This window comes from Octodon degus, unplaced genomic scaffold, assembly GCF_000260255.1.
Source record: "Octodon degus isolate 3935 unplaced genomic scaffold, OctDeg1.0 scaffold00007, whole genome shotgun sequence".
In the NCBI taxonomy this organism is placed as follows: domain Eukaryota; kingdom Metazoa; phylum Chordata; class Mammalia; order Rodentia; family Octodontidae; genus Octodon; species Octodon degus.
In genome coordinates, this window is record NW_004524583.1 from 10,565,886 (window position 1) to 10,592,862 (window position 26,977).

The 26,977-nt window shown below is 43.1% G+C and overlaps 1 protein-coding gene across 1 annotated transcript in view; it reads right to left on the reverse strand.

Annotated features, from left to right (window-relative positions):
* Positions 1-2,340: 2,340 nt before the first annotated feature.
* The window catches only part of Gpatch2l (G-patch domain containing 2 like), a 127,962-nt gene continuing 103,325 nt past the window's right edge, over positions 2,341-26,977 (reverse strand). The window contains exon 10 of the mRNA XM_023702353.1: positions 2,341-2,583. Coding sequence (XP_023558121.1) covers positions 2,384-2,583 — 200 coding nt within the window. The 3' untranslated portion in view covers positions 2,341-2,383. The remainder of the gene's footprint in view (positions 2,584-26,977) is intronic.

Here is a 26,977-nt window from a genome sequence, read left to right on the forward strand (position 1 = left end):
TCTCTCTCTCTCTCTCTCTCTCTCTCTCTCTCTCTCTCTCTCTCTCTCTCTCTCTCTCTCTCTCTTTCTCTCTCTTTCTCTCTCCCCCAGCTTTGACAGGCAAGCACCTTATAGCCAACCACGGCCATGGCAGATGCCCCAGGAGACTTTTGCTTTGGCCGCAGTAACTTTGCTCACTGGACCATTCCAAATGACTGCCCCCATACTCTGGTTTCTCTTCAGATCATGTAAATCTTTCTTTTGTCTTTTACCAAATGACAGTCCCATAGCTTCTCGGGGTGACTCCACCTTTCTGCAGCTGTCCTTAGCCAGGTTTTCAAGGAGCTCCTTCCCTCTCCATGCAAGACAGGAAGTCTGCTATTAGCGGGCAGGACCACATGCATGCATGAACCTACCTTTTCCTGTATAAACTCACTCCCCATAACTTTATCAGGTGAGCTTGTACATCTATGTCGCAGAATGGACATTAATAAAACTTCTTCCACGTCGCATATTTTTTGCCTATCCATAATTTCTATCTCAGGTAGAGCAGGCTGAGGTGGTAACACTAAGATCTAGCAAAGCCAAAGGCTGCTGCTCGCGACACTGAGAACAACTAGTGACTAGAGAACGACAGAGAGCAGCAGGAGTAACTTGACCCGCCACCTCCCATCACTCGGACAGCTGGAGCCCTACCAGTAGCTGCTAACACTGGCTGCCCTGAGAGCGGCAACAAGAGCCACTAGCGGCAAGAACTAAGAGCTGCCGGTGTTCAAACCTTATAGCTGGCAACATCACCGGTGCCTCACTTCGCCTATTCAAGATTTCTATCCAAATTTAGCAAAGACTCTCAGGCAAGGGACAACAGGTTTGTGCAAATCACGGCTCAGTGATGCAGAGTAACTTACTCAGTTATCTTACCCAGTGAGTGGCAGAGCCAGGAGACAAGGCCCAATGCCCTGGCTGTAAATCTCATCGGTCATACAATACCTCATTTCCACACCTGAACAAAGGAGTGAGGCCAAGGAAGGATGATTTTGGAGAGAAAGCCAGCCCTTTCAGCCACCAGCACCCCACTGGCCAACATCAACCTGTGCTTTATCAGGGCCAGAATGGGAGTTCAACTGAGCTACTCACTGAAGTGTGTCACGTAAGAGAGATAAAGAAAGCTCTAGCCCTCTGCTGTGTCTCTTTAATATAAGCTAGAATAACAGTACATAAACTAGAGCTTCCCTATGACCGAGCATTCCTACTTCTAGGCATTTACCAACAAAAAAATGGAAATTCATGTGTACAAAGAGCCTTTAACGCGAATGGTTGCAGCAGCCCCAAGCTAGAAATTACCCAAGTGTTCGCCAAGGAAAACTAGATAAGCAAATGGTGGCATATCTATACAATTGTATCCAGTGGTGAAAAAGAGCAAATAACGGATATACAAAACAAATTGGGTGAATCTCATAAACGTTAGGTGAATGATAGACCAGGCTATCAAAATAAACAATATGATTCCATTTATGTGAAGTCCAAAACCAGGTAAGATTAAGCTATGGAGATAGAAAGGATAACACTGTCAGCGGTGGAGCAAGGGTGTGGCCAGAGAAGGGAGCAGGAGAACTTTCTGGAGCCACTGAAATGTTCTGCATCTTGTTTGGAGTGTTTCACAGTTGTACCCATTGCCATAACCCACTCAACTGGACTTCTGACCCATGCGTCTTACGATATAATGATCTCCCATTACCCACAGGGGGTAGGTTCTAAGACACCCCATGCTTGAGACCGAAGTACTAATCCTATGTGTACTGTTTCTGTATACTGTAAATCCTATGTATAGCTTCCTCTCTGATACACTTTTGCTCACTTTACAGCTCCTCCTTTGTGTATCTGAGATGCCAGCATCACTACTCTTGTGCTTTGGGGCCATTTTTCAGTAAAATAAGGGCTCCTTGAACACAGTGGGTCTGATAATGGAGACGGCTATAGAATGACCAAAGAGCAGGTAACATATACAGCTTGGATACGCTGACAGAGAAGATTTGGGTCTCTAGTCAGATAGAGTAGGATAGGTTGAGATTTCACCACGGTGTTCAGAACATGGCACAACTTAAAACTGATGAGGTTTTCATCTCTTCCTACAATTGCCCATCATATTTTCAGACCAGAGTTGACCATAGGTAACTGAAACCAAGGGAAGAGAAAGCATAGATGGGGAGAACTGCTGTACGTAACTATTCCTGAAGCTTTTAAAATACCAGGAATAAAGTCTAGACACTGCTCTTCTCTGGGGTTCAGAATGCCACTGTGTCTCTCCTGCCCCCACAGTCCTGGCAGCTCCACAGGTGACAGCCCACCTTGTCCAGATTGGCTCTCCATCCTTATGCAAGTCTGTGAATTCTCAGCCTGCACCTCATTGCCTCTTCCTCCTCTGTAGGCTTCTATCTGAGAAGAAAGTGTCCAGAGGCCTTTCTACATCCCAAGGGACTCCTTGGTTCTGGTCACAATTGCTCCATGTCAGCCGCCCACTGGTCAGGGCCCCACACATTGACAGATGCAACCTAGCCCAAGGGCTAAGTGGGCACCTGAGGTCTCTTGGTCCAATATGTGCTTCTGGAAAGAAGAAAGGGCCATTTGTCTCTGTGTAACCTGAAGAAGGCAGCTGAAACTCCAACCAACTGCAGAGAAGCATTTGTAGGTTAACTAGGGTTGGGAGAGGGCTCTTTTCTAAGAGTGCTTATAGTGTGGGGGGAAGAAAACAAGCTTTGAGGAGGAGACCTGGGTTCAAGTCCCAGTGGCATAACTTAACCAGGTGTGTGAGTGGGAGTAGGTGGCAGCCTCGCTGAGCCACCCTCAGCCCCTGACTAAAGCAGAGGATGCTGGGCTGAGTATACAAACAGTGCGCCAAGTCCCTACCTCCACCCCCAGGCAGTCACGTGGTGTACTAAAGATCCTTGCAACTTGCTGCTGGATCTCCATGCTAACATCCACATGTATGGTGATATGGATGTGCATGTATGTTGCCTCTGCACATAGGATGAACAGGCAAAGTTCTTGCATTTCTTTGCATCTCAGATTATGTGTCAGCTCCTAGGAGAAGCTTTCCCAGACCCACACCATCAAGTTAAACGGCCCTTCCTGTGTCATAGTCAAACCCGCTGATGCCAAGCGATGCCTGTGTGCTCAATAGGAATCATTCATTTTCCAGCCCTTTTCCTCTGAGGCTACTAATCCCACCAACTCTGAGAACATCTGCCCTCCTCACCCACTATTTTCAGCACACATGTAGCAGTGTGTGGGCTATGGTGATTTTTCAATAAATGTTCATGAGTGACCACAGTCATGGCTTTTGTAAAATGGTTTGAAGCTCATTCTCCCAGTAGCAGGGTGTTCTCAGATCCCAGTACCTGGAATGGGACGCAACCTGGCGGGTAGTTCTGTGTTGCCAAAGATAGGAAATATTTCTGCACAGAGCCAGGCACCTGCAGAGCTTGTCGTTGAAGTGAAAGGCACAGAACTTTATTCCTGGTTGGGCTCCAGCGGTAAACTTGCATCTGGCAAAAGCATCATTTTTCATTCAAATAGTCTGTGTCCATAAGTAGCATATAAGAAGTGCCCGTAACAGAATATATACCTTTTTTTTTCTTTTATAAAACTATCTAAATCATTCCTGGTATCTATAATGGAGATTAAATTAAATGACTACTATCAGCTTTTATTATTTATGCAGTTCATATTCTGAACAATTATTTTAAAGTAGTTCAAGGTCTAAAATTGAGGGATTTGAAAGGGTCTAGGATTTCAGGGTTAACTTCCACACTAATTTAAGCTATAAACATGATTGGAAAGTAAATCTACTGCCAAATATACATATGTGTTCTCAAATCAAAGGTACATTTGGGATTATCCTTGGGTATAGATTTCTGTCCAAAGGATTCCCCAATTAACATGGAGGATGCAAGGTTACTCATTTTACTAGTTCAGTTATTGTGGCGATCAGCTTTGGAAGTCTCGTGAACCCTATTTATCAGTAACTCGCCTATCTTCGCATCGCCTTTCTGAGAAACCTATTCTAAGCCATCTGCAAAGAAAGCAAAGTCACCCCAGAAGCTATACCTTTGAGCCAAACACCCTAACAAGGAGTGGCTCCCCTCTGCTTGCTGGCCTCTCCCTGTATGGGCAGCTCTAGCCGTCAGTGCCTCAGTGACAGCTGAGTCAGGAATGCTTGTTGTCTTTGTTTCTGGACACATGGATGTCCATCTTTTTTAGCCTCCATCCTAGCATAAAGACATTGAGTCCCAGAGAGGTTAAAAGGTTTTGTCCCTGGTCAAACTGAATAAAGTGGCAGGGCCAGGCAGCCCACTGCTGTTCTCTGAGTCACTCTACTCAAAAACCATGAGCTGAGCAGATCTCTAAGTTTCATGTGTTCTTATGTTAGGAGTGTGGAAAGGTTTCTGCAAACAAGAGGAACAAAAGGAAGAATTGGAAAGGTCCAGGCAGAGTCACTTGAACAGCAAAACTCAAGAGAGTGGACAAATGGGAAATGGGAAACGGCCAGAGAGGCCCCGAGACAGCCGCTGCACCCCCGGCAACTTCCTGAGAAGCGAGCTGCACCTGCTGCCGCAGTCCACCTTCCTCCTCCCCACCCTCTTCGCTGATTGACAGGGCGGACTGTCTGTTCTCAGCCCTGAACCACACCTGCCTGTCCTCAGCATCTGAGGCTTAATGCATGTCGCAATGTCAAAAGTGCAACCGAGGACAGTCGGAATCCATCCTCTGAACTTTACTGAGCACCTCTGACTTCTCACAGCAGCCAAATCTCTTCCTGGAAGAAGGTGATAGTCCAGTGGAGGAAAGGGTGGGGGACTTAAATCTAGATCCCCATTTACCAGCATTTGATGTCAGTTAGCCTCCCTTAGCTGAACCTCCATTTCTTTGTTGTGGAAATCAGCATAATAAAGCCTACTTCTGGGGTCCTTGCGTGGGCCAACCTAAGATGAGTGAGAAATCACAGGAGTAGACACCGCTTGTCTTCCTGCCTCTGCATCCGCCCTCTTTTACAGCAGCGCCTTGGGGTTTCTGTGCGGAACCACTGCCCTCTCCACGTGGCTTCACTGCGCTGACTCTAGGCAGGGAAGATGCCTGAGCTGAATCAGGCCAACTGCAATCACAGTGATTGGTTCAGCGGGGCTCATGACGGAGTCTAAGCCAATGAGAACTGGCCCCAGGGCTTTACTTGGTGCCATGGGGACAGAAGCTTTCAGTTCCCAGACCTGTCCAGGGAACAAGCTCGGCACTTTGGCCACCATCTTGCGGCAACTAAAGAGGAATGAGTTTAGCAAAAAGACAAGGAGGAAGGATGGAGGGAGGGGGAACTCAGGGTTCTAGGCAATTTAGGATACCTACACCTCTCTGTAATAATTTGATTAACTCTTAACTTTTCAGATACTGGAAGTGACAATTCTCTTGGGCTTTTCTACTGTGCAGTGGCTATTAGAGGAGGATGAGACAGGCACCACCTCAAGTCACTTGCGGCCCCTGCTCTTGGAATGGGACACTTTAGAGACAAGTTCTTTAAAGAGAGGACTAAATTAAGATGGGATCGTTAGGGGGGCCCTAGTCCAATCTGACGGTTGTCCTTCTGTGTAAGAAGAGAGAATTGAATGCACAGAGAGAGCAGGCCCCAGAGCAGGGAAAAGAGGATACAGTGAAAAGGTGGCCGTCCACAAGCTAAGGAGACCATCTACAAGCTAAGGAGACCAGACCTGCCTCTTGAGCTTTTAGCCTCCGAATTATGAGAAACCAAAATGTGAGTGATAACTACATCCACTTCCTGGGGCTATGGTGAGAATTAAATTAAATAGAGGCCACACAGCTAGGACATGCCTATACCTACTAAGAACTGATGAATACTTCTGTTAGCCATTCGTATTATCACTACTAGCACTCTGTCCCCACTCTACCAGTATCATCACTAGCACCACCGCCACTAGGAGTGCCACCTCCACTGCCACTCCCACGGGAGCTCCAGGGGAGAAACATGAGTCATACAGAATTGTGACGTTTCCTCTATACCTGAGAAAATGGGAGAGGTACCATTTTGTTTCCGTCCCTTCTATTCCTTCTCCACTTGTGCAATCTATTCTCAGTCACAGTTTTTTTGCTAATGAGGTTTAAAAAAAATGCTAGAGCCACTGTAAATGCTCAAACTATCTTGGCCTGTCAGTGCCCTGCATGCAGTAGGTGCTCAGCAAGCGCTTATTGGATGAATTACAGTTAGGGGAGGAGAATAAATGGGAATACGATGAGTGGAGCAAACTGAAAATCAGGTAGAAAACCTGTGTATCACCAACAGGTACACATAGCAACCGAGGCACCAACTGTCCTTTTGTCTCCTCCTCTCTCCTGGTGGCCAGAATCTTGGTGCGTCCCTGCTTCTTCTTCTCCTGCTCGAACCCTCTGAGTCATGTTGTGATTCACTAAGCCACCTACTGCTCAGAGGGCAATGTGAGGGAGTCGCTATTTATCTTTGTTACTGCTGCAAGTGTCCAAGAAAAAACAGCTTCAAAGATCATGTCTGTTGGGATAACCTATTGATTTGTGTCACGTTTCTCCCAATCCCCATTTTATTGTTGTTCAAGACAGGGTCAGCGTAGGTCAAAAATAACTCTTTCCAGTGGAGGCAATGGACTGAGGAATTCTAACCGGAATTCTAAATTCTTTAAAAGGTGTGGGCTGGGGAAGTCATGGAAGACCAAGTTGTCCCACTGCCAAATCAGAGACTGTAGGGAGCAAGGGTCTGAGTAAAATCTGGGTTCTGTAAGTTTAGAGAGAAAAGAAAATACTAAATGAGAAGTGAGAGTGGGTTACAAATGAGTATCAACATCTGTAATAAAACTTGTAGGAGACTTTAAAAAATTAGTTTTTCGTAGTAACCAAATTGGTTTGCTGAGTACGGTGTTAAGTGTGAGTGGACTATTCCACAGCTGCTGAGAGGGAAGGCACTTCATATTTATCAAAGCTAGAGCGATCGATTACCAGATGCTTCATGTGCAGCCGAGTTTGGCAGGCTGCAACCAAATACAATCACTGTCTGTTCTTGTCAGTAAAGCTTTGTTGGAACGTAGTGGTGCACATTCATGCATGTATTTGTCTAGGGCTATTTTTCCATGGTGGTAAGAAAAAGTGGTGGTGATAGAGATTATTTGATTTGGAAAGCCTTAAATACATTACAAGGAAAGTTGGCCAACTTCTGATCTGTAGGATCTTATTTAATTCTCCTATCTTTATTTTATGTAAGGAAGATTTAACTCATAAGGATAGATAACCTGCTCAGGAGCAGACTCAAAGACAGTGCTGGGATTGAATACAGTTCTGCTTTATGATAAAAATTTTCTCTTGGGGTATGTTGCTTTCCAAAACAATAGAAAACATCATGTGTACAAACTGAACACCCCTAAAAATAATATCTCTATGTACAAGTCAAATTTGACCTCAGGACTGTTTAAATCCCACTGTTTTGTTAAAATATTTAATTGAGTAATTTTGAGGTTAAGAAAGGATATCATTGTAGGTTGAGAAATCTTTTGGTTCAGCTGGGATTTCCAGGTAATGGCATTTGTCACCATTAACTTGGTAGCATCTACTTCCCCTTTTGGCTTGACCAGCTGGGTGGGGAGACAACATGAGCCCTCTCTCCTAGGAGGCCAAGTAGAACCCTGAAGAAACCACACCAAGTGCCACGGTTTGAATGTGTCTCCCATGTCCCATGTTCTGTAAACAATGCTCATGGACAGTGCATACATTGGTGCTACTTGGAGGTGGGCTTTAAGGGTTCGATAAGGTCATGGGAGGGGGATGGGACTGGTGCATGTACAGGAGCAACAGAGCTGGACTGAAGCACCCTTGCTCTGGCATCACCACATGTGACAGGTAAAGCCCCTCATTAGTTACTGACTGATACATATGTCATGCTCCTAGCCCTCAGAACCATATTCTAAATAAACTCCTATTCTTTGTTATGGCAACAGAAAAGATGCCAAAGCACCGAGGGATAATCTACGGTGATCTGGGGTTAAAATCAAGTGCTCTGTGTCTTTCTCCTTCATCTTCACTCCCTTTCCTGGTGACAGTCACTCCCTAAGACCCTGGGCATGGCTGATAACACATCGGGGGTGAGGAAAGTGGTGGAAATATTCAGAACGCAATGTTTTCCAAAGAATCTCTGATTTTCCCTATAGTTCAAGGAGGAAAATTCAATTGTCAGAAGGAAGAGAGGAGATAGCGGAAGATAGGTTATTGCTTAATTTCAGGAGAAAATACTTAGTGGATGGGATGGGGGAAGAGAAGCCAAAGGGACTTGAAAAGAACACAACATTGTATCTGCATCTTTTAAAAAAAAATTTATGTTTTAATGTACTTGGTTGTTGCAGGGTCTCACTACGCAGCTCAGACTTGTGGTGATCCTGCTGCTTTCAGCTTCCCCAGTGCTGGGATTACAGGCATGCGTCGCTAGGCCCGGACCCTGTGGCTGGCTCAGCACACCCTGGAAGCCAGGCTGGCCCAGCTTATGGTGCCGGGATGAAACCTCAGTTCCTGAGCTTGCCTAAGGTCGCCGAAGCAGACGCTTTAGTGTGCTGAGCTATCTCACTGGCCCTATATCCACATCTTGAGTGGGGCTATGGGCTGTTTAAGGAGCACCTGAGGGGCAGTTCCTAGAAATACGATTTACGAAGAGCTGCTAGTTCCTGAGGATGAGTGCATGACCCTGTTCCCAGGTGCTTTACAACTTTGTAAGTTGTAGCCGAGTTGTGGGCAGTCTGACCACGCCACTGGAAAGCAGGGTGCCTGGGAACTGTGAGGACCTCAGGAGGCAAAGAAAGAACAGCCATGACAGCATGTCTTTGCATAACATGGAATAAAACCCACCAGAACAAATGATGCCTGACTCCCATCATTGCCAAGCCTAATTCTGAGGAGAATAGCTTCCATAATGTAGCCCTGCTCAGAGTCAGTCTGGGGACCTTAAGAGACACCAGTTTACCTGTGTTGGAAGTAGGAAGGCCCAGGTTAACCCAATGTTCAGTGGACTCAAACCTCCTGCCTCTCGTCTGCCCTTTGGTCTTTTCCCAATGAAGGTCCTGGAGTTGGGCTTGCAGTCCAATCTTCTCTGGAGCCTGTGGGAGCGGCCCCGTGACCTCCCACCCGGATCACCTGCTATAGGCAGTGCTCCACCCCTAACCCTTTCATAGAGACCCGGAGAGAGTGTATTTACAGCCACGGGAAGCCCTGGAACACTTGGCCATGGACAAAGCCCTTAGACTGATAAATGCAGGAGCAAGGACTAAGGGATGGAGGGTGGAGCCACAACGGGTGTGGGGGATGGGGTGCCAGGGGAAGTGGACCCCAAGTTACTTTGCTTCATCAACTTCTAACTTTATTACTAAAAGAGAACTGAGAAAAACAAACCAACTGACTTTAAAGATGGAAAACGGTGCTAACCCTGCTTTTCCTCCCCCTTGAGATAATCCTTTCCCAGGGAAGAAATTAAATCCCGGGAGCCTCTAAAGGCTTCTGGGGTGCGGACCCTGGTCAGAAGCAGCGGGAGTTAACGGGGTGTTTATTTACAGGTTAAAGAGGCAAGCGAGGACCTGGGGGACGCTGAGCCCAGCTAACGAGACCTCCCTCCCAGCCGCCTTTGGGGCGATTACTCCCAAGCACCCAGCCATACCAAAATCAATAAACAATTTCAGCGCGGCCCAGGGAACTTTGCCACACTTAATAAAAGTCTCCAGCTGCAGTTATGGCTTCATTTCACCTTAACGTCTTCTTTAACTGCCCCTTCTTTTCAAGATCAATTAGAGGTACATGCAAAGAGAATAAAGAAATTCGTAGGCACCGGTACTGTCCACCAACACAGGCACCGCGAATGCGAATGCGAGCAAACAAGGTCGGGGCCAGTTGCATGTGCACAGGATTTCCACTATAGGATGAGCTGGCAGCAGTCCGGGGTCAGGGCGGGGAGTGCAGCTGGGAGTTAGGGGAGGGAGAGGGCTGGGAGTTCTGAGTTCAGTGTGAAAGACACCCTTACTCTACCTACCTATAGGTTTCCAGGGAGATCCTTCCTCCTGAAAATCACCCGTGAAATTCTGCTTTTGATGATTTCTCTGCTCTTCAGAATAGTCACTGAAGCACAGACAAAAAAAAAAAAAAGGAGGGAATGAAGACAGGATGTCTCAATGCTATCCTGAGGGGCCCCAATGGAAGGATGGAGAGAAGGTGCTGAGTAGGCAGCTGGGGGGCGCTGGGGGGGGAAGTGTAGGGACGCGCGCGCGCGCGCGCGCGCGTGTGTGTGTGTGTGTGTGTGTGTGTGTGTTGTAGGCGGGGCCCTTTGTGCGCTTCTGGGTCATGCGCGGTTAGCCTGTTAGCAGCCCGGAACAGTGGTGCCGGAGCTAGGGCGAGCACTCATCTAACTGCCAGTGTCTCAGTCACTTTCCAGGCCTGCTCTGCTATGTGATAAAAACAAAATGAAAACCTGTGTAAGTCTCAAAATGGCCCCAGAATGTGTTTTACATTTTGTGCATCTTCGGAAGTTTATGGTGTGTGTGCGTCTCTATGTTCATGGGAGAGGAATCGCTCGCCCTTTTAGGAAGTCAATAACGCTAAGTAATTCATCATCTTTCATTGGTTCTTGGCCACTAACATGCCAAGAAACGAAGAGAAAATTCTACCTGCAAGGAGCATAAAGATAGAGACATTCTGTGAACACTCTACTTTTTTTTTAAAAAAAAGAAAGGTATGGTGGCACACATCTGTAATCCCAGAATTCTGGGAGACTGAGGCAGGAGGATAGCAAATTCAAGCCCAGCTCGGGCAATTTAGTGACTTAATGAGGCCCTGTCTCAAAATAAAAAGTAGAAAGGACTGGGAATATAGCTCAGTGCCAAGGTCCTGAGTTCAATCCTTGGTCCCACAAAAAACAACCACAAAAGGAGTCACTCTGATGACAGGCAACAGTGATGAAACTAGAACGTTCTTGTGCCTCTGAAGATGGCCACAGCCACGCCCCTCCCTTCCCTCTCTTCCAGCCATAACCAGTTCTAGAGCAGTGAGTTCTGAGAGCAAATCAGGTCCGCACCTTCCTTCAGATAGCAAAGGTCTTTTGGAGGAAGAGATGTGGCTGGTCACTTGCCTTTTGTTTCTATTGACATAGACTATTTATACCCCCTCACGGGGTACAATCATTTGACCCATGTATACAATAGGTAATGACCTAATCAGGGCAAGCGCGTTTCTATCTCTTCAAACACTAATCATTTTTGTGTGCTGGACATTGTTGCACTCTTTGAGTTATTCTGAAATGTATTACAGATTGTTATAACTAATAGCTACTCTACTGTGCTAAGGAAAACTAGAATGTAGGGTGTGGTGGGGCATGCCTATAATCTGGAGGCGAGGCAGGAGGGTCTCAGGTTCAACATTAGCCTGAAAAACAAAACAAAACAACAACAACAACAACAACAACAAAAAAACCCAACATTAGCCTGAGAGCTTAGGGAGACTTTGTCTCAAGAAAGGGAGAAAGGAGAGGATGTCGGAGAGAACTTGCCTGAGGTTCTGGGTTCAATTTCCAGGACTGCAAAATAAAAAAGAACAGGAATGCCAGGACTAGCTCTTCCTTTTGTTGTGGCACCTCTTTCCCTCTTTCTGCCACCCTTCCCCACTGCTCGGCTGCTGGTCTCTCCTTTCTCAGGGCCACAGAGGTTCCTACTATTGCACATGTGAGGTGGGTGCATGGACAGGGAGGAGAAGGCTTCGTGAAGGCCCGGTCCCAGAGTCCTCTCTGCTGTCCATCTGTGTGCATCTTCCAGCTTTCGAGGACTGGAGTCTGTCACTGTCACCGCCTCAGCCTCCACACAGTTCTCAGCCCAAGTTCTCTGGCTCCACACACTCTTTGCCACCTGTCTTCCTGAAGACTCCCTCCTCCTGTGGTGTGTGTTCTGATCAAGCTTTGGGAGAACACAGGGCATTTTGGGGAGGGGAGAAGACATTGTAGTAGTAATTATAGCCACAGTCACACTTCTCCCTGCCAGGTTAGAATGTAGCTCTGTATGAAAGATCTGTTTATATGAGTAGAAAGAATAATTATGAGGGCTTCAGCAGCTTCTACTGCCATTACAAGAGGGAATGTTAAAAGTTAGGGTTTTTAAAAAAGTGGGGTTTTGATAGAACAGTAGAAGTTTAAAGAATAAAGACATACCAACCACAGAAATAAAACCAACTTTCTAAATTTGTGCATGTTTGTTCGAAGACAAAACTCCATATGCCAAGTCGGTCATAGAGCTGACCCTGCACTAGACGTTTCCTCAGGTTCCAGTGGGCTTATATTGCTTACTAGGTATGACAGGTTCATGACACCTTGTTAACACATTGGGTAGAAAATCCTAAACCTCCTGGCAGTTAACACAGAGCAAGTCACAGGTGTACCTATCTTTCTAAAACTCAGTCAATAAACACATTTGTAAAAATATTCCATGAAATGAAGACCAATCTGCAGGATCCAGTGGAAAAACACAACTACAAAGGCGCGCGTTCTTGTGCCTCCCCTTCTCTCTATTCCTATTTAATATTTTCATGGTGAGCACAGGGGGAGAGGTTCATGTCTAATTCTGTCCTTTGATATCCTGCAGGAGCTCAGGATGTGCAACTACCTTCACAGGCAACCTCTGCAAGTGAAATAATCAACTGGGAATCTGGTTAGAGTGATGCTTAGCTATTGAGGACCAAGAAAAGACGAGATGGTATTAATGCACAAGAAGTGAGAGGGCTGAAGATAAGAGATGCTCAGACACCCGCCCACCTGAAGACCTTTTATTTTGAGAAATATATTAGACTCACAGGACAATAAACCTTCAAGTGGTGATTCAAATGGTATAGTTTAACAAACTCACAGATGACAAGATCTGTTCTTTGTGTATTTTCTGATCTCTCCATGAGTCTGTATGTCATGCAGAGCTTTGAAATATATATATTTGGAACTAAGCAACATATCTAGAAACTGACTTCAGCTACAAATCCATTCTCGGATAAATGATTATTTTTAAGACAATTATCTGGATATATATATATATATATATATATATATATATATATATATCTTTGCATAATAAAATAGACTAGAAAATAGACAATGTACTAACTAACCTAGCCTCTCCAATCCCAAGCAACCTCTAACAGTTGCCCTCACTCTACACACACACACACACACACACACACTCACTCACACACTCACTCACCCTGTCATACATGGTAACTGATCACCCCATAGCCTAGTCTCAGTGAAACACATTCTTCTACAAATACTCTGTGCCCCACACAGCTAGGGCCAGCCCTTCACTCCATGGATGCTCCTCTAGGATGAGTCCTTCTAACTCATCCCACATAGCCCAAGTCCTGCAAGAAGATGTAAACACATCTGCACAAAGAGCACAGAGACCTCTACTCTGATTTCACTCTGTGAGTGTAGAACTCTGATTCTCAGTGTCCCACTGTTGAGCTGTGCAGTTTCTACTCTCGAGTCTAGACCTAATACGACTCTATCTTGGATTTTCAGCCAAGGGGTGATCCACTCTATCTATGGATTTTCAACCATAAAGATCGCCTTCTGCCATGTGACTAGGGAGTTAACACTGGCAAGCTCCGGTAGAAGTTATTAAGGACCAGAGGATTCCATATCCATTCCCTCACACAAGCACATTCCAGAGTTCACTGGAGACTTTGAGACCAGGGCTGGCTGCGGTATCTGGCTCTGGTCACATGCACAGCAGGCCTGAGATGCTTGTACACAGTCAGCATCCTATAGCTTTGGAAAAGGACAATTATTATCAGTGTCTATCTTAGTGTTGTCAGGAGTTGCTCAAGGTCTTCAATGGTTATCATTCTTTCCTTTAAATTATTAATTACTTCTGGTTTGGCTTCAAAAATATCAAGTTAGTTTGTTATGAATCCTGTAGTGTTTTTCATGTATGGCTCTACTTAGAGTCTCATTTTCCCAGATACCTGACTTAAATGAGGTATTTTTGACAACCAAATGGTAGTCATCCATACTCTTTATGATGAAAGATATAGTTATATACCATACACATGCAGTTTCTTCCAGAGACCAAGGATTGCAATCACTGAGTTCTTTCTCTTTCCATTAGAAACTGGAAAAAGACATGTGGTTGGCCAAAGTCACGGGTCTTTCCAAGGAAAGAGTTCCTGGGTATTAACAATTTAATACTAGAGGGTTCGATCACTGGGCCTGCCGTGCTGGCCCCGTCCCTGGGATGTGCTGAGACAGCGATTGAGACTGGGCATGGAGGTGCGTACCGGTAATCCCAGCTCTTGGGAGGCTGTAAACAGGCAGATCACTAAGAGTCCAATCTAGTAGTGAGACCCTGAACACCCAGTAGACCCTTCCCTAAAATACAAACAAAGAAAAAAGAAAAATCCATATATTATATCTATATCTATATCTATATCTATATCTATATCTATATCTATATCTATATATATATCTCAGAGATTTAACATCTATTGGGAGTTCTATATTTTTGAGTAGCATCAAACTCTCTCATGAGGCCAATCAAGGTTGAAGTAAATTTCAGTGAATATTTTAGAGTCCTCCTATGATTACAAAAGAAGCCATACATGATAATATTTTCTTTTATAGAAATTCTAAAAAAGCTGTTCTTGGTTTTTCAAAGCTGTTCACAGAAGACCTGTATTAATATCACTTTATAACCCAAGTTCTTTCTAAAGGTCGAATGGGGAGAAAGCATGCAGAAACTGGTAGTTTGTTAAAAACAAAAATGATTCTAAGAAAATCAATACCACATTTCAGACCGTGGCCTGGCAGCTGTTACTGTACTGTTCTCTCACTGAAAATCTTGTTCTCTGCTCCAAACACAATAACATGGCTCATCCTCCTTCTCCAGCACTACAGGAGCTCACCCTATAGTCATTAACTCCTCACCCTTATGAAGGTCCTCTTAGTTTTATCAAATATCGTAAGAGCACTATAAGTTATACAAGTTTTCAGAATTCAAATTAAAGACAACTGAAAGGCTCTTGTAAATGAATCTACTGTTGAGCCCAATTTCAGATGAATCAGGTCCCTGGCCAACACCCAGCCAACCTCACAGCTTCTGGGACATCAGCATAGCTGGCTTGCTAGGGTTGTCCATGTATTTAATTGTGTTCAGCATGGAAATTTTATATACATATGCATGCACGAAATACAAATATAATGGTGTATACATATGTATTCATGTCCTACAGATAGTAACAAGATATAAGAAAATGAATATAAGGATCATTTTAATAGAAATCTAAAAACTACTACCAGAATTTCTGTGCTAGTTAGAATTTTTTCACTTGTAACGACAAAGCCAACTTAGCCACTCTGCTCTGGAATATCTAGAAGAAGACTTCCCATACTATGAGATTCAGGGGGAGGGCAGTAACGAGACTGGTGAATTCATGGCTTGACAAAATTTCCAAGGACCCTGGTTCTTCACATCTTCTGCTCACCCATCCATCTGTGGGTTGCTCCCTCTATCTATAACGTAATGGCCATGATTCTAGAAATAGTCACACAAGTCATACTAAGCACAATAGTTTCTTCCACATGTTCTTTTCAAAAGTTTTTCACAGAATGCTTTCTATTCATTATCTAGCAGAGCTTTCCTTAGAATTTGTTGGCTAGACTCCATCATGTGGCCACTCCCGCAGCAAGCAACCACTGCCAAGGGGATTTGGGTCGCTATGAATGATTTTATCTAGTCAGGATTTGCCCCTGAAACTAAACCAGGTCTTTGCCAACAGGGACCAAGGGGAATGGTTGCTGGATGGGCAACCAAAGGAGACAAAGCTGGGGGTGGGGTAAATGAACAGAGAGCATCTGCCCGAGAGATGCAAAGGATCACTTCATGAAGAATGTGGCTCTGGGTATTGGGCCACAGCCTACAGGATGCTAAGACTTTGAAAGGTAGATCTGGGAGCTGCTAGCAGGGAAATAATTTCAAGCTGGTGGAAAAAGATGTGAAAGTCTGAGGGGTGTTTAGGATACAGCAGATAGTCATTAGATCTGCTGAGGGAAATTGTGGGAGATGATGTAGGAAGTTTGTGGTCACCTAACTGAGCAGTGAGCACTTGAACTGAGATAAGAAAAGGTCATCGAAAATTTCTTAGTGGGCCTGCCCATTAGCTCAGTTGTTTAAGTGCCTGCTTAAGCACAGGCAGTCAGGCTCAGGATACTATGGTTCGATCCCCAGATCCTCCTGCTTTACCAGACCTGCCCTTAAGACATCCTGAGCCAGAAAAAAAAACAAAAAAAACAACAAAAAAATAAACTTCTGAAAATTTCTTGGAAAAAAAAAATGAAAATTTCTTAGAAGGAATGTCACATGATCAGAGTTTGGCAGTAGCAATGTAAATGTTTGTCTGAATGTAACGTATTGGTTTTCTATTATTGTGCAAACAATTACCCCCAAGCTTAAACAACAAATTTTATTATCTGACAACTTCTGTGGTTAATGGATTTGGGAGTGGTTTACTTGGCAGTCCTAGCTCATGGTTTTTCATGATGTCAAAGTCAAGATGTTTTCTAAGGTTCAAGGTGTGAGTAGTACCTGAGAGTCCACACAGGAGGTACATCATTCCCCGGCTGCTGAGAGCAGCCTGCGGTTCCTCATCACCATCTCTTTGGAGGGTTTCTTGAGCATTATCACAACATGGTGGCCAGTTTCCTCCAGAGTGAGCGATCCTAGGAAGCTGGAGAGGGGGAAACTGCAACACCTTCCACGACCTCCCTACAGAAGTGGTCAAGTTTCAGGAAAAATATTACATCTACTACAGAGAATCATGAAGTAAAGACTATATTCAAGGGATAGGAATTAAGTTCTACCTATGAAAGGGAGAAGAATCAAAGAATTTGTGGACACACTTTCAAGCAGGTGTGTCTTGACCCCTTGCTCTTGACTTACCTTGTCACTATAGTAGGGCCCCAGAATGCAGACCAGCAAAAGTGACAAAACAGTCCTGGGAATGTGAGGTGTTATGCAGCTATGAACTTTCATCCTTACTTGTTGCTTGTCATCTCTGGGCCCTCTTTGGTTGGTGGCAGTGGCTCTGTCCCAAATGAATGCTTACAAGTAAGAACTTTGTTTCAGATGACAGAGTTGGGAAAGATCTGATCTGGCAAATGAACTCTTTGGCCAGTGTACATTAATACGCCTCTCTGTTACAAATACAGTATTTCTCTCCAATTTTCAGAACATTTTCTGAAAATCAACATTTTCTTGTTGATCTCAACACTTATATCAACACTTAGATCAACTGTCAAAGAATGCAATAGCAGCCAGCACAGAATATACATACCCACAAGGTCTAAATATTTGCTTTCTTGAGACTCCAGTGTGAGTTGCTTTGAGCCTTGTCCAGACAGATTTCTGGTTTGGTTCACAATAAAGCCAAAAGGCAAAAGCCAATTTTGATCGGCTCAGCCTGAGAAAATAAGGTGGAAAACCTCAAATGGATCACACTGGTCTCCAACCTGAGACGGCTTAGCAGAAAAGCAAAGGACGCTTCTTTAGAATAGTTGTTCTACAGGGGCTGGGGAGATGGCTCAGTGGAATAAGTGCTTCTCTGGTAAGCGCAAGGGCCTGAGTTCAATCCCCAGTTCCATCAAAAAAAAAAAAAAAAAATTAAAAAAAAAAAAAGAATAGTTGTTCTCCAGTGTGAACCCCAGACCAATAGCACCAGCAGCACCGAGGCACCTGTTGGAGATGGTCTCTAAGGCTTACCTCAAACCTACGCAGAAATTTGCATTTTTATGGGCCTTTTAAAGAAATGCTGCTGTGTGTCCAAGGGGGAAAACCACTGGTTTAGGAAAATCTTCCCCCAATTCATTGTGTGTCACTTAATAATAGCTTGGTTATGTAGTTGGGCTGGACACTCTGATTTGTTCTTGTTTATGTGAAACTCATCATCGAAGAAGTCACACTGAGAAATCAGGACACAGAGTACATGGTGACACACACAAGAGCCAGCACCAGAGCCCAGGTTCCCTGGCTCCAGAAAGTAGAAAATGTCTAGTGTCCTTTCAAGCAAAAAGATGGAGAGAAGAAGGAAGAAAAAGGAGAGAAGAAGAAAAACTATTTGAAAATAGTGTCACCTGAAACTTGGTTTAGCAGACACTAGTTTTATCTAAAGATAATCACAGAATTCAAACACTAGTGATCTTCACAGTAGACTTAATAAAAAAAGTTAAAATTTTAAAATAATTTTATGCCCCATGAAACTCATCATTATTGAGGGTGTTTTTCACATCTTTAAAAGAACAAACGTCCTAACAGAGATGTGTTTGGTCCTTCAGAACTTTCTCCCAAACAACTCTTTTGCTTTTATCTCACGGACACTGTGAAGGGAATTGTTGATTATATTTCCTTCTTCTAGAAAACTTAGAACAAAATTAGCAAGTGGACATCAATCAGCCTTTGGTATAAGAGCTTCATGTGGCTTTGTCTGATGTTTCATGCCTTTATTTTTCCTGCCTGATTTTCCTGTCTACCTTGCTGTACTGCTTATATTTTTGTCAGACATATCAAATCCTTTTAAGAATAAGGCTGGTGGTACATAGATACATTAAAGGTGTGGTGGGGGTTGGCAGGGGTTATTCTTTCCTCAAGCGAACTGAGAACCTAGGAGGAGAACCTATAATCTCACCTACTTGGAAAGCTGGGGCAGGAGGATGGTAAGTTTGAAGCCAACCCGGGCAAGTTATGGAGGTCCTTTCTTAAAACAAAATAGAAAAAGGATAGGTATGTAGCTCGGTGGTAGGGCACTTATTTCATTTGTGGATGTCCAGGGTTCGATCTCCAGCAAGGGCAAAATAAACAAACAAATAAATAAAAGTAAAACAGGTCCATTGTTGAAGTGGGGCAGAGGGTCCCTCCCAGGGCCTCTGATGAAGCCCTGAGTGTAACAATCAGGCTGCTCTGTCTTTGGTCCAGAAAAGGGGGAGAGTGGATATTAGTGGCAAAAAAGCCCTAGGCATAGATTATTTCCTTAGAGCTGGGAAAGAGAGTCGAGAGAAAACACCCCACAATTTAGCTTCTGGGCTTTAGGACGCGGGCCGATTTCTATCCCTCTAACTTTGAGACTAGAGACTATGCCAGCATTCCCAGGGCATTGGCAGGCCTGGTGCAGACGCCCTGTCATGCTTCAGCCTAGGACTAGGCAACACAGCAAGACTCCAGTTTTTGGTTTTTGTTTTTTTTTTTTTTTTGTTTGTTTGTTTTTTATAGCAGGAATCGAACTTATGACCTCACACTTGCCAGGTAGATACTATGTCACTGAGCTACATCCCTGGCCCCAGCCTAGGCCTAGGACTAGACCACCCTGACTCTACCATGTTGAGTTCTAGGTAGTTGGGACAGTGTCATCAGGACAGGAAAGTACAGCAACCAGAAGTGTGTAGTTTCAGCTTATGAAAAAAACCAGAAAATGCTTAGTCTGATTTTCCAGTTTATCTGGTTTGGAACATGTAAAAGCACAGTTTCCTTGGGGTGCTACTATGCTGGGGGGCTTCCTTCAGCCCCAGGCCTCAAGGGAAAGGAAGTACCCGTTCACCAGCTAGCAGCACCACCCAGGAGACTTTCCATAAACAGCTACATGAGGACTGCAGTGTCAACCTTGACCAGTTATTTCTGAGCCCAGCTACATCCATAATGACACTTCAGTGTCCTCTTCCCGCTCAGTGTGACAGATGAGGGCCTTCATGAAGCATGGCTCTGAGCTGTGATGGGGATCTGTCTCACTCCACTGCAGAAAAATATATATCCCTGAACAGCTGTCGTGAATTTTTTTCATTATTCATCTGCAATCTTACTGCTAATCTTTGCCTCCTCTTTTTACAGTAAAAAAGGAAAACCAGTTAAATGGCATATTTTCACAATTGTTTGCAAATACCCGTGCTAGGCTAAGAGAGGTGGCAGAGAGAACACTGGAAAGAGAACAAGGGTTTGGGAAGGAAGCCTTGGGCCACAGGAACAAAGCCGGGCAACACTCCTGCACGGGGCGGGGCCAGGAGCTCTCAGCACCGGTAGAGCACTGTAACCACCGGGGTTGGCTAGACATGAGGGTTTCAGTTTCTTGCAAAAGTTTACTCTCAGCCTGAAGACTGCCTGAAGCTCCTGACCACACGGGGTGCTCCAGCAAGAGCACTTCCTTCCTGGCCCCTTCTTTTTCAAAGCCAGCAGTAGGAGAGAGTAAAGCCAGCAGTGAGATGGACGCTTATCACTTACGGGTGTGACGCTCCAATTTTTTGCAACAGAAAGAGAACAACACAGATTAAAAGGTTAAAGGACATATGTTAAACTAAATGGATCTCAGGGCTGGTGAGATGGCTTAGTGGTCTAAAGCACCTACTTAGAACAAGCTTGGCAAAGCACAGGGACCATGGTTCAATCCCCCAGCACCACATGCCAGCCAGCCCGCCCCCTGGTGGGCTGAGCTGGCCACACACACACACACACACACACACACACACACACACACAAATAAATAAAAAATTTAGAAAAAAAAAAAAAAAGAGAAAAGAAATGAATCTCAGAGCCGGGGAGATGGCTCAGTAGACTAAGCGCTTCTCTGTCAAGCGCAAGGGCCTGAGTTCAATCCCTGGTTCCGGAAAAAAAAACAAAAACAAAAACAAAAAAACAAACAAACAACCAAAAAAACCTGAAAAACTGAACCACATTTGGATCTTTTTATATAAGAAAAAAACCAAACCTGATATGTATGAAATAATTGGAATTTGAGCCCCAACCGGATATATGATGACATTAAGTGTTTATTTTAATTTCTAAAATATAATTATACTTGTGAACTTTTAAAGGAGTCTTTGTCTTTTAGAAATAGTGAAGATAAAATTCTAAGAAAACAGAGAGACTGGCCAGGGAGATAGCTCAGAGGCTTAAGTGTTTGCCTGGCAAGCTCAAGGTCCTGAGTTTGATCCCTGGTACAAAAAAAAAAAAAAAAAAAAGACTTGCTTAGGTTGAATATCTCTCATCTTGGTCTTCTAAATGTGTACAGTTTCTAATGTCTTATCAATTATTATACTCTCTTTAAAATAAAACAAAAAAGACAAGGAGAAAAATTAAGATTTCTTGAAAACAAATGACAATATTCAATTATTTCCCCAATCATGCACAACTATATCTGTTAATCTGAGCAACAGATTTGACAAGGAAAACACATAATGTAACAACCATGTTAATTAGCTATTTCTGTTTTGAAAATCTGTAACATATGTATTGTTGTATGTTACCTTGTTTCTGTCTTTTTTTCTATTTGTTTTTGTTTCTGTTTTTACTCTTAGGAATTTTTTTTTTTTTTTTGCTCCTTGAATGCCTGCAGGGCACTTTTGCATGGCTGGAGTGTTGTGGGGATCGAACTACAGCAAACTGAGGCTGCCAGCATTGTGGAAGCAGCCACTTAAAGAACTGAGCTAGGGCTGGGCCCCCAGTTTTTACTCTTTAAAATAAAATAAAAAATAAAGTAGAAAAAAAAAAGAGAGACTGTGAGAAGATGGGGTTGTGGATGAGGCTGGATTCTGGTGTTGATTGTGGATTTTGAATGGTGGGCATGTGTGGGAATTCATTAAGGTATTCTGTCAACTTTTGGGATTATTCAAAATTCTGTGTCATAAAACCTTTCAAACGTGGGGCAGTATAAACCCTTATTAGTAATCAGAAATGCAAATGAAAACTATGTGAAACCACTTTGTATCTAACCAATTTCCAGAAAAAAAAAAATTAAATGCCCATGCCCATTGACTTGAAGCTAAGATGGAACACTCTGTAGGTAGCTGTGTGGGGCACGGAGGGGAGGAGAGAAGTTGGTACACTGCTTGGAAAGCATTTTAATAATAAATATCAAAAGTCTTCACAGTCTTCCTACCTTTTGGTATAATAATTTGATCCCAAGGAACTTACTCTTAAAATTAACCCTCAAAGTGGACAGTGCTTATGCTCAAAGATCTTCACCACAGGATGGTAGTAAACAATTCACCTTACCCACGTTGCAGGATGCTCTTTGCCCTAAGCGACAGGAAAGTGATCTTTGGGCTTTGGATGTCTTATCTAATGAGACTGTCACTGTTCACCTGGGGCCTAGGCCATTGGGCAGTTTAACACACTATGATTGATGGTGGGGATTTGGACCTTGTGTCTGCTCTGCCTCTGGAGGGGTAGAGACTGAAAACACCCATGTGGGTGGGCAGCCTTAGAGGTGCAGGAAAAGCTCTGGACACCAAGGCTTGAGAGAGCTTCCCTGTGGGCAGTACTCCGTGCAGACCATGACGCGGCAGCCGAGAGGCAAAGGACAGCTGCAAGTTCCATGTCAGGAACGTGCCTGAGTTCTGCCTCATGCATCTTTCCCTTGGCTGACTTTAATCTATGTCCTTTCATAGTAATAAACCATAACCTGGAGTGTTACCACTGTCAGCAGGTTACATATATATCTGTATTTATATCTATATCTATCTATCTATCTATCTATCTATCTATCTATCTATCTGAGAGCCCTTCTAGTGAATTATTAAACCTCAGGGTGCTCTTTGGAAACCCACTAGATTTGCTGTTGGGGTCTCAAGTGAAGGAAGTTGGGGGGTACTGCTCTCCAACTGTATAGCTGGTGTCTGAGGCAGGAGTGGTCTTACACGTTGTGCTTCCTCTAATCTTACATAGAGCTATTTATAAAAGGCAAAAAAGGCCTGAGAGTGCTTTCAATGCTTCATAATAGGAGCATTATGTGTTTCATATGCTCAGTATTATGCAGCTACTAAATATAGCCTACTGTGAGTATAGTTTGCCTTGTATTCCAGAGGCCCTGAGTTCAACCTCCAGAAATAAATATAGATAGACACAATTTATATTAAATTATTATAAAGAATGGAAAATGTGTATATCATATCAAACATAAAAATTTTAATACATAATATAATTCCTACTTACATGTGTACTTTTAAATATATGTAGAATAATTTCCAGATGAATTATATCAAAATGCCAAGGAGTAGCTGTTTTGAGGTACCAATATTATGATTTTATTTTTGTATTTTCTACTTCTCTAAAAATTTCAAATGGTCTACAATATGCTGACATGCATAATTTACTTTGATAATCAAAAGTGTGTATGCTTAATTTCTAATTTTACACATGTTAGGGATGATTCCGTAGCATAAGAAAAGGGGCCTAAAGGGCAGGTGAGATAGCTCAGCTGACTAAGCACTTGCTGGGGCCAGGGCCGGGGTCCCAATGTCCCTCTCAAGGACACTCTCGGTGACTTGAGTTTCTGCTACTAAGCCCACCTCTGAAAGGTTCCATCACTCCCAGTAGTGCCACGGGCTGGGAGTCAGGACTTTAACACATGGGCCTTTCAGGAATATTTCAGACTCAAACTATAGAAATGCCCCAAAATGTGTTTCTCAGGCCAGAGCACCATACAGATTATAATCAAGAAGTTGTGTTCTAACTTCTGACATTGCCAGTCCTGTGGATAACGCACTACTATTATGGACTACTGGACTATATTGGATTATTTTGCTGAATTCACACATCTACAATATTTAAATGGCAATGGAATACCCATCTCCGACAAAACTAAACAAAAAAGGGGATATAAATGAAGGACCATTTTGTATCTCTATATACAAAATAGGATAGATATACAGCTACTGTCTCTTAATTCAATGAGAAGAAAGATTTGCACTAATAGTGTTTGGACAGGATATAATGTCTGCATTTTGTACTACGAATGACCACTACAAAGATAACAATATGCAATGTATTAATTATTGAAACTGTCCTACTAATTGGTTTGGAAACTGTCTCATTGCTAGTTGTTTCTCAACAAAATTAATAATAATAAAAAAAGAAGTTGTGGTCTGTAGCACTTCCTCGTATTGTTCTCACAATTTCACAGGCTGTTGGTCTTACTGCTCTTTTAAATTATACTTGTCAGTTTAAGCCCCCGGGTGCTCTGAGCCCGTAATGGAATCTGGGCATGGTGGTGCACACCTGTAATCCCAGCACTAGGGAGGTTGAAAACAGGAGGATCACTAAGAGTCTGAGCTGCGTAGTGAGACCCTGCAAATAAATAAATAAATAAAAGAAGAGTGGCTTAGCACTGATATCTTGTTTTGTTTTGCATTGCTATGGCAACATACCTGAGACTGGGCACTTTATTAAAAAAGAGATATATTTAACTCGTAGTTCTGGAGGCCCAAAGGCATGGTGCCAGTACTGGCCTATGCTTAGGGCCTCAGAGCAGAGGCATCACATAGTGGGAGTTGATCCAAAGCAGAGAGGTCATTGGCAAGACGGGAAGCAAGAAAAAAAGCAATGAAAAAGGTGAACTTGCTTTGTAACAACCTGTTCTCAGGATTACAATCTCCTCAATGCCTAATCCACTCTCTGTAAATGAACATTAATCCCTTCTTAGGACATCACTCTCATGATCTAATGACCTCTGTTGTGGTTTATTTATTTTTATTTTATTTTATGGAGAAACAAATATCAATGAGACAGTTTCAAAGCTGATTAATAGGACAGTTTCAATAATCAATACATTGTACATTGTTTTATCTTCTTAGTGGTTATCCATAGTACAAGAAGCAGACAGGATATTCTTTCCAAACACTATTAGTACAAATATTTCTTCTCATTGAATTAAGCAAAACTAGCTGTATATCTATCCTAACTATTCTGTATATACAGATACAAAATGGTCCTTCCTTTGTATCCCCTTTTTTTTGTTCAGTTTTGTCAGAGATGGGTATTCCATTGGCATCTAAGTACTATAGGTGCATGAATTCAGCAAAGCAATCCAACACAGTCCAGCAGTACACCACAGTAGTGGGTTATCCGCAAAAGTTGTTGACTTGAGCCTTTCACAGCACAGCATATGAATATGGATTTACTTTATATACCTCATTTTTATACTTTTCTGCTGGATGGTTAAGACCAAGATAAAGCAAGACCTATATAACAAGAAAAGTAACTTTTGTATCTGATAAAGTCAGTCAAGTACCCTCAAGATTTATCCTGTAACCCTGTACCATACTTTGTAGATCCTTTGTCAGTGTCAAGCCATGTGGATGAGTCACAGCCATTGCTTGACCAATTTGCTCTCTGTGGAAGCCTGAGAGAATGTTTTATCTCCATGTGATTCTTTTTTTTTTTTTTATTTGTGTGTGTGTGTGTGTGTGTGTGTGTGTGTGTGTGTGTGGCCCGCTCAGCCCACCAGGGGGCGGGGCTGGCTGGCATGTGGTGCTGGGGGATTGAACCGTGGTCCCTGTGCTTTGCTAAGCTTGTTCTAAGTAGGTGCTTTAGACCACTGAGCCATCTCACCAGCCCCTCCATGTGATTCTTGTTAGGCACATTCTATATTGTTGATTGCATTGCTCTGTGGCTCCATAATCTCCACGATCAGAAAATTTAGGGCACAAATGAGTTACATGTTGTTACAGTACAGGTCCTCCTATGTCCTGAGTCTTCACTGACCTTAAAAGGCTAAGGCCAAAATGTTGGCTGACCTTGCAGCCCCTCCTTTTCTCCAATTTTTGATCTGCAAACTTAGGTTGTTAACCCTTCAGAAGAGAAGCTTATTATTACCCTGCAACATATGCAGTTCAGTTTAACCTATCTGTCTAAATATCAAACATCTTAGGCATAACAGGGAACAGATATTTTTCATCAAGTATTGATATGTTAAACTTTAAGTCCTTACAGAATATGACAAAATTTTTTTCTAAATAGGAATAAACACATATTTTTACACAGAAATTTAGAAATCTAACCATGTACAGCATTTTAGCAGGACAGTCCTGTGACATTTTTTTCTTGTGTCTTTTTTTTTTTCATTTATTACCCTTTATTTAAAAAACAAATTTTTACTTGAGAGAGAGTATTGGTATGTCATGACAAGAAGCATGTATTTAGAAGACCAGAATGACAGGCATTGCAAGCGTGACCTTTCCATTACACATTGCTATCTTCAGTGCAGTTGCTTGGTTTGCAGATATCAGCAAATATAGTTAGGCAGAGTGAGAATCTTACCAATAAACTGCTAGTTTCAAAAACCTGCTGATGTTTCTCAGGATCATTGTCTTACCTATGTTGTCTGTATAAATGTATGGCTTTGCTCATGTCATGTTTCCCAACTTTTTTCCTTGCCCTCTCCTCATTGTCCAATCCTCAAGTTCTTTCTTTCCTTTTAATTGTGTTATATCTTTCTAGTTGTAATTCCTCTTTTGAGTTCTGACACTAGGTAGACTATACAATATTTACACATGTCGGTTTGGTTTATTTCACTTATAAATATATCTTCAAGTGGCATTTGCTTAAATATGAAGGCTTCAAGTTTATCATTCTTTATAGCTGAGTAATACTCCATTGTATATAAATACCACCTCTTTTTCACCCATTCCTCATGTGACGGGCATCTTGGTTGTTTCCAAGATTTGGCTATCACAAATTGTGCCGATATAAATATAGGTACACATATATCACTATGATATGATGTTTTCAGTTCTTCTGGGAAAATTTCCAGTAGGGGGATAGCAGGCTTGAATGGGATTTCCAGTCATAGTTTTTTAAGGAGTCTCCACACTGATTTCCATAGTGGTTGCACCACTCTACATTCTCACCAGTAGTGGAGAAGGATTCCCTTTTTCCCACAGCCTCTCCAACATTTGTTGTTTGTTGATTTGTTTATGATAGCCATTCTTTCTGGGGTGAGATGGTATCTCAGTGTTGTTTTAATTTGCATTTCATGGATGACTAGTGATGTGGAGCATTTTTTCATATATTCATTCACTTCTTAAATTTTGTCCTCTGAGAAGTGTGCATTCATCTCGGATGCTCATTTCTGGATTTGGTCTTTAAATTTAGGGGCCCTGATT